Raw genomic sequence first — 12,082 nt, 5'->3', positions numbered from 1 at the left:
AGCTCGATCGTTGATTTCATTGCCTGCAGAGACCTATTCACCCTTTTATATTTCGATCTTCTTCTATTTACAATACAATTTTTCGGCCAGCATTTTTCAACGAAGTACAAATTTTTAATGGAGATTGAATTCTTAAAAATAGAATTTGAAAATTATTTCCAATAACAAATTTGGCTTTTCTTAAAAATTATATAAAAAAAAATGATTGGTGTCAATAATTTGCTCATATTTTTTTTTTTTTTTCAGTCAATAAATCTAATAGTTGATTTATAAGATGAGATGTGAAAAATATTGATACAATCATTTCTCTATTAATGTAACATAAAAGTGAAAATTGTTTTTGTATTTTTAAGAATGTCTTGTGTTTAGATTGTTTGTTAATTAATGTTTTTATTTTGAAAAGTAAAAATTTTAACAAACGGAGACCATTTGTCATATTCTCATTTCACCTATATTTTATTGGATTAATGTGGTAGTGATCATTTTTATTTTTATTTTTAAAGAGATAATATTTAGCATTTTCAGCTGACGTGGCATGCTTAACCCATAGTTGATTTTTTTTTTTTTTTTAATTAAGATTGATTTAGGGGTGGATTGAATTTTGGAGGAATGGGAGTATGAAGAATGAGGGCCCCTAACCCCCAACACCTAACCCCTGCTGCCAGACCTAGCCTTGGGTTTGGCCAGACCCACAACGCCTTGGGTCTGGCATGACCTGCTTCAAAGCCCACCTAAAACCATTGTGACCCGGATTACAACCCGATTTTAATGCTTCAAAATTCGTTTCTTGATTCAAAATTAAAACTTAGAGGTAGAAAGTGAACCCTTTAAGAATTTTATCACCCTAAAGGCCGGAAAAATTAACTCCAACGCCGGAGAAAGTAACTTACGATCCGCCCCATAGGTCTGGCCGTGACCAGCTGCATTAGTCTGTCGTCTCACGTGGTTCATGACCGTCAATTCGGGAATCCTTTGGAGGAGGTATTTAGCAATATCACACACGTACGAAGGCATTCACATAATTACGACCAGTTCAAAATAATTACAGATTCTAGAAGCAATTAAACCGGAATCCACGACGTCACGAATTTTGTATAATGACATGGAGATAGCCAGCTCATGATGAATAGACACATAAATATCTACGAATTCATATAATAATTAAATATGACATGGCACATAAAGGAGATTGGGTTTCTTTTTAGAAATTGAATTGAAAAATATATATATTTTAACAAATTAAATATGAATTTATGAAAAAAGATAGGAATCATAGCCCATTCTAGTAGCCCCGCAAAGAAGTCAACTTCTGTAATGGCGAGAATCTGGCTAAACTTGTGGAAGATATGAAATATAACAAAGGTTTATCTTTTTTATCAGAGGTTGAAGTCGGTGAAAGACTTGCTTAATGAGTTCTAGCTTTCGCCTTGATAACTGAGTATCTTTATTGTGTATTCAATTGTTCAAAAAATAATTGGCAGAAAAGAGGGATATATATATATATATATATATATATATATATATGAGATTGAGCCAGAAACGTGGTGCAATTTGTGACCCTTGGATTGTTTGCTCAGGGTTTGCTTGTGGAGCACGATTTCCCAACTTCTTAGAGTTGTAAGTGACACGTGCAAAGTGCAAATGCTTAGAGGCTCGTGCAGCAAGAAAATTAACCGCATTACGTAGGGCAGAGAGAGATGAGCGGAGGGTTACCGGTTGTCAAAAGAACAAGAACAAAAATAAAACTCACAGCTGCTAGGTCATGATTTCAATCCTACATGAATAATGTCCCCACAATTATTTGAGGCAGATTGTGTTGGAGCTTCAAAATGACTTGAAAAAGTTTATTTGTTATTTTTTAAAAATATAAATAAAAAATAAAACGTTTTATTTTTATTTTTATTGGGTGTGATGTAGCAATGTAACGATTTCTGTTAAATCATTTAACGAAAAATGAGTTCAGAAAATAAAATGTTATTTTGGCATACCTTAGGGATCTATAAATTATTTTTTAAATCACATGAAATGATTTATAAATTAGGCCAACTAAAATAACCAATTTTGCATTTATTCCTAAATAAAATTAAAAACTCATATGCATCTTCTCATATTATTAAAAAAATAGACATTAATTTTATAGGCTAAATTAAAAAAAAAATCTCCAAATCAATTTGAAGAAAAACTCTGGTCAGAATCCACTACTACCATAACAAAGTTTGCATTAGTGACGTCACGAATGTTGTAAGATGACATCAAGATAGGGTCATAGCCAGCTTGACATCAAGATGGGCTCAAGAGTCAAGATACATGACATGGCAAGTAAAGGAGGTCGGGTTTTCTTTCTAGAAATTGAATTGAAAAAAATATATATTTTAACAAATTAAATATGAATTTATGAAATAAGATATAGGAATCATAGCCTATTCAATTCATATTTAATTTGTTAAAACATATATTGGCTAGTGATTGTGAGGCGCCCCAATTTTTGACTGGTGGAGATACCAAAGGCCACTGCCCTTCCATCCTATATATATATTTGGTGCATGCTTTAGATAAGCCTATATATGACGAAATCCATTATATTCTTGCTATTTTGTTGTTTGGTGCATGCTTTGTAATCATCGATGCTGTGTATTTCAGCATTTGCTGCATTATTAAATTGCCGACTAAGACGTGTGATTTGCTAACCATTATTGACTATAAACACCACTTCGACCATCCTATATGTTTGGTGCATGCTTTAGATAAGCCTATTATATATATGACCAAATCCATTATATTCTTATTGGACAAAGAATCCCGTGATTGGGGAAGTATTCTTTGAATTGAACAACGTTTTCCTCCTGTTTATTAAGCTGAGCTCAAAATGCATATGAACATTAAAACCAAAAAAAGCATGTGTCATGTTAATTTAATAAATTGAATTTTAATAATAATAATAATAATAATAATAATTCAATCCATTTTGGATATAAACTTTATCCTTTCTTTGAATAAGGTTTTGTTTGTTGCCGAACTCATCAAGGGAATTGCTGTATATGTGTTTTTATGTGAATATTATTTTCCAAATGAATGAAAACAAAAGGCAAGAAAAACACTGCTGAAAGAATAAATTTTGTAAGAGAGCAGAGAACTAACGATTTCATTAACAATAGCTCTCATATATATATAAATCTTAATTAATTTATACCGGGCACATATGGGTTTAACAAGTTGACCCAAAATTGACAAATTTATTAATAGTGTCTTTTCTTAGTTTTTAAACCACTAATTTATTATTAAATTTCTATCAAATGTAGAGATCGTGTCAAATCGTGATGATCTATAGTATATCTGAAAGTGGCTAACTATAAATCTCTCTCCTTACTAATCATGATCATCTATATTATAGAGAGCCTAGTTTGTATCTAACTCGGTTTGACATTTGAAGCGTTATCGTTTTGGTGTTTTAACCCAATTAAGAGTCGTATTTATAGTCCCTTCTAATTGTAGGGTTTTGTACGGAGACCATCATGAATTGTTCTCTCTCGAAAATAATAAAATCTTGCTGAAATTTTTTGGATGTAGCCTTTAGTGATGAACCGTACAAATTTCTGTTAAGTTGACTTATCACAACCAATTTGCTCCTACAGATCCTTGTAATCAAAGCTTAACAAAATATCCTTAGGCAACGGCTATGACAGCCAAAGCAACATTCCATGCAAGGAAAGTCAGTGACACCTTGGAAAGATCACCAGACAATCAGGGGCGGAACCAGGATTTCTAGTGCAGGAGATGGAACATATATATGCAGAGATGACATCCTGTTTAAATCAAATGATCGACATCATGGTATTAATCTGAAAATGATCGATTTATTGCTGCTAGCATAATCTCCAAGAATTGATAGTATGTTGCATTAATTGTCAATGAGATGTTCCATTAGAAAAGAAAGATCAGTTGGCATAATCCCTAAGAGGCAGCTCAATCGCCTTGAACCACGCTTAATGAAGCGGAAGTCACTAGTTTGAATTCCTCTTTTGAGCGAATATGTAAAAAAAAAGAAATAAAAAAAAAAAGTGTAAACTCTTTCTTATCATGCAACAATATGATTGCCAACATATAGTATAAAAGTTGTTTCCAGAAGAATCCATGACTCCGATCCATATGCGGGATGCAGATGAACCTAATCCTATCTTATATTAATTAATATATAATAGCAGAAATATCACAAGAGAATGTTGCCCTAGGTTGTTTAAAAATTGGACAAGTGGCGTTTTAAACAACTACAATTATGACCCCATCATTTAAAAAAATTCAATCTTGACTATTGATTCAACTACAGCATACATGTTGTTATTTTAATAACAGCATGTAAGCCAAATCCATGGAGGAAATGCTCATATTCCTAATAGAAATGTTGATGCCGATGGTAAGACACATGCTAGAATTGAGTGCTGCCCCAGGGTTTAGTTTCTAATTAAAGCAGACTTCGATGGAATAAAATAATGAAAAAGTGATTTTCTCTCCTCTTCCCTCTTCTCTCTTTCTCTCCCCAGCTTCTTCGATCTCTTTTTCCCCAATGCTCCCTTTCTAGCTTCTTTCTCCTCACTTTGCCATAAATTTCACATAGTATTGTTTTGATCAGTACTGTTTGTACGTCCTGCATCAAATGGTGGTTGATAAACCCTGTTGTAGATTTTAAAGTAGAACCAATGCCAATCTTCTCTGAATCTAAAGCCCATAGGACTTTTGTTTCCTTTTTCTTGACTAGTCATAATTGGAATGTTGTTGTCTTTCTGTTTGAGCTTAAGATGGGGTTGTGGACCAAAATTTCCATGTAATCTAAATCTCTGCTGTGTATATGGTTTATAAGAAACTCGCTGCAATCCAACAAAAAGAATGAAATGAAATAATTTCATATGGTTTTGGATGTAAGAATTTGGGAGGAAATGGAGTGGAAATGATACAAAGACTATTATCAACATTAATTTCAGACATTCATTTGTCTTCTCTCCCTAGTCAACATCATTTTGACCTAATTTATTCAGCTTTTTCATAAAACTGAAAGGAATGAACATTGGTTATTTCATTTCTTAATCAATTACATCATGTGTAAGAATATTAATTTAAAGGATAAACGTCACTTACATCTTGAATTACCATGCATTTTTCAACATCACCCTCAAACTATCAAAATGTTCAGTGTAGGTGTTTGATATATCAGCCCCTTTATATCCCTCTTTCTATTAGGATTTTTTGTTAACTCAAACGGCTAACAAGTGAAATGTCTTTTATGCTATTGTGAAATTTATAAACATATAAATACACCCTTAATTAAACTTTTTTTTTTAAAAAAAAAAAAATCACTTTTATTCTTTCTTTCTTATATATATATATATAAACATGCTATTTTAGTCATTTTCATTCATTCAATTAGAATTTAACAGAAAATTCTAACAAAGCCCACGAAGGGGGTGATTTTTTTTTTTATTTTTTTTTATTTATTTTTTTTAGAAGGGGGTGATTCAAAAGGGCTAATATACACCCACATGCAAATTTTGGTAGTTTAGGGATGACATTGAAAAAGGCACGGTAATTCAAGGGTAAGTGAAGTTTTTTCATTATTTAAATGATAAGTCATTTATTTCCTATCAAAGTATAAGCATTTTTATTAAGTTAAATATTCCATTTTTTTGAAACTCACTTTTTAAGGAAGATTGTTAGAATATTTATTTAAATAATCAAATCCACCATTTTTTTATCAGCTTTTGGACCAACGGATAATTTAACAAAATAGTAATTGTTGTGCTTGGGACCTTAGAAGTAAAAGCTTTGGTTTTTTTTTTTTTGGTGGGGGGGGGGGGGGGGGGGTTTCGCGCAACGAAGTAAAAGCCTTGTTTGAAGGATTTGGCTTACATGCTGTTATTAAAATAACAACATGTATGCTGTAGTTGAATCAATGGTCAAGATTGAATTTTTTAAAATCTATTTTTTATTTTCTCTCTCTTATTAAATGCTTATAAAAGTAAGTCAACTTTAAAATTCAATCTTGACCGTTGATTCAATTACAGCATACATACTTTTATTTTAATAACAGCATGTAAGCCGGATCCTCCCTTCCATATAACGAGCATATATTGTCATCAAAATCATAACCATTTCCATTAAAACTCAATTTCCCAGAATATGAAACTAATGTGGCTTCCCAACAAAAGAAAGAGTAAACAATCTAGGAAAAGATCCACCCCTCCCTCTCCCCTCTTAGTGAGGGATGTTTTGTGTTTTTTTTTTTTGACATGTCCACACAAGGGAAGAAGGAGGGGGGATTCGAACTTATAACCACCGCTTCATGAGGCGTGGTTCACAGCCGATTGAGCTACCTCTTGAGGATGTGAGAGATGTTTTGTTGTTTGTTTGTTTTTGGTTCTATGAAGCAGTTTGTTACCAAAAAAAAAAAAAAAAAAAAACAAAGATATGTAAAATTAATAATAATAATAAAAAAAGATACAAGGCAGTTTTCACTGCATTATTTAAAGTTTTAATATTATTTGTAAATTATATCAAATAATGCATTTATATTTGGTAGGATATTTCATAATCATTTAAATTAATATTTTAACCCATTGGATGCTCTCATATTCCACACACTGTCCTCAACTTAAAGCCTGTTTGGGTGTACGTTTGAGGATCCTAAAAGTGCATTTAACACTAAAAGAAAAGTACCCAATTAGAAAAAAAAAAATTGAAAGTACTTTTAAGAGTCTAAAAAACTTAAAAATAATAAAAACATATTTTTTTTAACAAAAACTTAAAAATAAAACTTTTATAAAAATATATTTTTTTTAATTTAAAAATTTTATTTCTTAAAGACAATTCTAAACGTAATGTTAGTTTGAATGCTCACACGCAAAGGCGTTCTCATAATGACCGGTTCAGAATAATTACATTGATTCTAGAAGGCTAGAAGCAATTAACCACGAACCTCGACCAAAAAAATGTCGACATTAGTGAAGTCACGAATTTTGTAAGATGACATGGAGATAGATGTGAGCTATTTCCAATATTATGTCTCCTAGATTTAGGAGTTTTATTGATGTTGTCTATTTGTTGCGTTATTAAATTGACAAGACGTGTGATTTGCTAGTTATGGAAGTCTATATCAACCATTAATATATATCGACTATAAGGATATAATGACCAACGTACAATGAAATATTAACAAGGATATAAACTTTATCCTTTCTTTGAATAAGGTGTTGTTTGTTGTCGAAATCAAGGGGACGACATACCTCTTTAGCCAACCTCTTTTTTTTTTTTTTTTTTATTAAAGAAAATTATTCTTATCTCATTAATAGAGGAATTAAGAACATTAAAACTCTTATAATCACAGAATATAACATTCTGAAAGATCCTAACCAAAGCTAAAAAATCAAAGTTATAACTAAAAAATTACACATCAAAGATTACACCTCTTTAGCTAACTTGATCTAAGGAATTGGTATGTGTTTTTATGTGGTTCTTTTGGTTCTATGTGAACATTATTTTCCAAATGAATGAAAACAAAAGGCAAAGAAAAAAAGAGAAAAAAACCCAATCCCGGCAAAATTCATTGTCCACGTGGCAAACAGAAAAAACAAAGAAAAAGGAAAATGGGTTCTTTCTGACCTACAAGTGAAATGACCAAGAAAGCCTTGCCTATAGTCTTCATTGTAGAAGATTTTTATTTTGACGCTTTCGTAAGCATTTCGGACCTACAAATGAAATGACCAAGAAGCCTTGCCTATAGATGCTTACGAAAGAGTCAAAATAAAAATCTTCTACAATGAAGACTATAGGCAAGGCTTCTTGGTCATTTCCCTTGGAACGAACTCGCGGCACAAAGTTTGATAGAGATAGAGGATTTCATTTTCAACCAACATTAAATAGAGTTATAGCTCACCGACCTCCTATTCTTTCACGTCTTGATTTTTTCAAAATAAATAAATACAAGAGAGAGGAGACGGTGGGGGAGATGGTTGAGAGAATGCAAAAATGTATTTGCCATCTTTTTTAGTTTATTAATTTGTTGTTTTATTTTTTTTAAAAGAATAATGATATTATAGGTTATAAAAAAAGATGTGACATTTTTGACACACTTTAGTAGTTTGATGGGCTACTTTAAAACATTTTGAATCTTTAAAAGGTCGTTAGTTTTGGAGGCCTTTTTTATATTTTTTTCAATAATTTATGTTAATTTTTGATAAACCATAATAAGATATAATATTATTGTTAAAGTATATTCAGATTATGTTTTGAATATATTCTGATATTCAATAATTGTTGATTGATTTATATTTTCCTCTATATATATATTATTTGATTATGTAATATTGTCCATTAACTTTTAATTGTGTTTTCCTATTTTATCTGGCCTTATTCATCTATAAATAGGCACTCTTGTATATAGTTAAATATAAAGTAACATTATATCTTATTATGGTTTATCAAAAATCATCCACAAAAATCACAAAATAGTGGGATCCCGCCATGGTGGGAATAGGCGCAGGGTCTTATACATCAGAGTGCATCAAATCAAAATGAGTAGAAGAAATAGAGTTACTATTATTAAAAGGCAAAACACTTTGTTTTCTAAATTGATACGCAACACAATAAAATAACTCAAACTCAATAGACTCTAACAAACCACTTGTAGCTAAACAAATGCATGTCCTAGACGAAAATGTGATAAACGTGTTACATACAAATTCACAGACGGGACTACTAATTGGGACCACCGGATGTCGAGTCCCTCTATCAGGCTACTAAGAGTCAGACAAGTGTCTGCCAAAGTCTGATGTGGCTTTATTAAAAAAAAAAAAAAATTTGTAGAAAAATCTCTCTCTTCTTACTCCTGCTAGATTTTTTTTTTTTTGTTAAATTTTTATAAGTTAATATTTAATTTCTAATGCTTCAAAATTTATTTTTTGATTTCAAACTAAAACCTATAGGTGAAAGGTTAATCCTTTAGGAATTGTATTATTTAAAAAAGATTTTATCATTCTAAATTTAGTATTAATATCTCAAATTTAAATTTTCCTTTACTATGTCTATTCTATTCAAAAAAAAAAAAAAAAAAAAAAAAAAGTCATATATGACGTTGACTGCCTCATGGAAGCCGAAAATCTCAACTCCCGACCGTCTGTTTGAGCTTTCGTCCTGCGAGTCCCTCTAGGTGACAAAAAAAAAAAAAAAACAGGAAAAAAAAGGGTCATCCGCCACTGCTTTTACGTATCTGTTTGCTAATAAGACAAAAAAAAAAAAAAGCGTCATAAACCACCCCCCGTTTTGCAGGGCTTGCTTAGTGGGAACGGTAATTAGTTTGAGCCGCCTTTCTTCCTTTCTTTCTTTCTTTCCGTCGCTTTTTTATAACCAGAAAAACTTACGTGAAAACAATAATCTCCCCATTAAGACTGGACCTCAGTTGCTAAAATTCCCAGCGACTCCCACTCAAACCACACCCCTCCCCCTTTCTTCTAATTAAACTCAGCGCCATTCTTATCAAACCGATTTCCCAACCTTGAACCTAGTTGATTGCCATGTCTCCCGGATATCTTCTATGGCTTTGCCTTGTGGCGATCATTTGGCTTCAGTCATTGAATGGAACCAACACCAGTTTTCCTTCCTACTCATCCCAACTCAAGCAGCAGCTCTCCATTTCCCAAGTGCAGCTCAATAACCTTGCCTTCGCCTCTGATGCCGGAAAATTCTTCGCTTTCTTGTCTGGGATTGCCGCTGGTTATCTACCCCTTTGGGTAGTGCTCCTGTTTGGTTCTTTTCTCGGTTTTATTGGCTATGGATTGCAATATCTATTCTTAGCAAACCACCTTAATCTATCATACGTGCAGATCTTTGCACTCAATTTTATTTCAGGAAATAGCATCTGTTGGATAAACACCGTCTGTTATAGTGTGATAATACGAAACTTTCCATCTGATTATTCCCAAGTTGCCGTGGGGATAACAACTAGCTACCAAGGTCTAAGCGCCAAGATCTACACAGATATTGTTCATGCTGCTTTTTCCTCTGCACCCCATAAACCCCATAAAACAGCTAAAGCCCATCTTCTTCTCAACTCTATCTCACCTCCAATAGTTAGTGTTATAGCTGCACCACTATTTGCAACAAAGATTGATGTTGTTGGAAGACCTAGAGCGGGAAGCATGAAAGTTGGCTTCTTCCTGCTGTTTCTGATCATAGCAGTAGTGACTGGAATCTATTCTGTGATCAGCAGTTTGGGTTTGACATCAAGAAAAGTATCGCCTGTGGCCGGAGCCATTGTTATTGCAGTGTTCCTGTTGGCCCCCCTTCTAGTTCCAATTATATATCTTATCGGAGAAGTAAGAAAGACGGATCAAGACACAGGCGCAAAATCTCGAGTGTGTGATTTTGCTTTAGAAGAGAACGGGCTGAAGAAGGAGGAGGGGAAGGATGACAGAGAAATACGCGAGGTGGTTCCGGTTGGTGTTAAAGAGGAGATTGGAGTGATGCTGTTGCTGAAGAGGTTGGATTTTTGGTTGTTTTTCTTTGTCTACCTTTTCGGAGCAACGCTGGGAATGGTGTTTTTGAACAACTTGGGACAAATAGCAGAATCCCGTGGCTACTCTGGAACTACAGATTTCGTGTCTTGGTGTTCTTCGTTTGTGTTCTTCGGCCGTATCATCCCATCCCTTATGGACGACTGCTTCTCAAGGTGATCACTCTCTTCCACGCGTACTTCTCCTCTCTGCCTGATCAATTACTAATGCATACATCTCATCTTTTGATATATGACAGTTCAAAGTTAATTATAATGGATCTGAAAATATATATTAATAATTTGCAAAATTATTTGTCATGCCCAAAATCATCCTAAACGTCATTTGGAATCATTTTTCAGCGTCCTTCTAGCTAGTTAGAGAACGTTAACGTTGGAGGATTGGAAATCATTGGGTATCATGAGTTCGTGAAGATCGAGTTATTAAGGTCTCTTATTATGTTAGTCAATGGAATTGTGGTCATGTTGATGTTTAGATCTGTTTAAATTGTTGTTTTTGGAAACTTTTTGTTTACTTAATTTAGAGTTTAGAATTAGTTAAAATTTTATTATTGTGATCTTTTATCTTATGGAGTTCTTGTTATTACATTTGATTTGGTTTTTGATGTTATATATGAGAAGTTATATATTATATATGCGTACATATCAAAATTATGTAAACAATGAAAAATGTGTTACTGAAATTTTAGTTGTTCAATCGGGTTGTATTGCAGTTTCATGCAAGAATTTAATTTTATTTTCTTTTGCAATTTTCAGGAGAAAGTATATGATGATTTCAGAACCAGCATCATTGGTACTGTATATGCCTTTAATTGTAGGAGCTTTCTTCTTTCTTCTGCTGGATACAAAAATGGCTCTCTACGTCAGCACTGCCATTATAGGAGCATGTACCGGAGCAATTACTTCTGTTGCTGTGACCATCACCAAAGAGTTGTTCGGGAAGAATGGATTTTCTATGAATTATAATCTGGTAATTGCCAATATTCCAGTAGGATCCTTTGCTTATAATTACGTGGCTGCTCGTCTTTACCGCAAGGAAGGAAAGGGGGATGGTGCATGCATGGGAATGGAGTGCTACAGAACCACTTTCATCATTTGGGGTTCTCTTTCTGCTGTTGGGACTTTCCTAGCTATAATCCTCTTTGCTCGAACACGACAGTACTTTTGTTCCAAGAAGTTGCAGAATATGAATTCATCTTTGATAGCCTAATGGTAACTATATATGCTGGAAATCTAAGCTACTCTTGTGACTTATCATACTTCATATATCTATGTGTGCACTATGCATGGTTTGTACTCTTTTCTTTTTCTTTTTTTTGGGGGGGTTTGTATTTAACTAATGTATTGAACATGGGATTTTGTTTCCGACAAACCGTCGGTTTGTGTTCTTAATTAATAGCCCACTGTATTGTGTTTTCTCCCCAGCCCCCAGGAAAACAATTTTGTTGTTGCTGATCGAGTGTATAAGTTTTGGTTTTGTTGAGATCTTTTGGAGCTCTTGCGGTTAGATGGGTTGAATTTAGGGTT

The 12,082-nt window shown here is 33.2% G+C and overlaps 1 protein-coding gene across 1 annotated transcript; it reads left to right on the top strand.

Annotated features, from left to right (window-relative positions):
• The first annotated feature begins 9,557 nt into the window (after positions 1-9,557).
• On the top strand, positions 9,558-11,765 carry LOC132169186 (protein NUCLEAR FUSION DEFECTIVE 4-like). Its single transcript, XM_059580257.2, has 2 exons — positions 9,558-10,711; positions 11,312-11,765. The coding sequence occupies exons 1-2, from the start codon at positions 9,558-9,560 to the stop codon at positions 11,763-11,765; spliced, it is 1,608 nt and encodes a 535-aa protein (XP_059436240.2).
• Positions 11,766-12,082: the final 317 nt, after the last annotated feature.

The sequence above is a fragment of the Corylus avellana genome, chromosome 1, assembly GCF_965113065.1.
Source record: "Corylus avellana chromosome 1, dhCorAvel1.hap1.2, whole genome shotgun sequence".
In the NCBI taxonomy this organism is placed as follows: Eukaryota; Viridiplantae; Streptophyta; class Magnoliopsida; order Fagales; family Betulaceae; genus Corylus; species Corylus avellana.
Note: the sequence above shows the minus strand (reverse complement) of the source record. Positions and strands in the feature narration are given on the sequence as shown.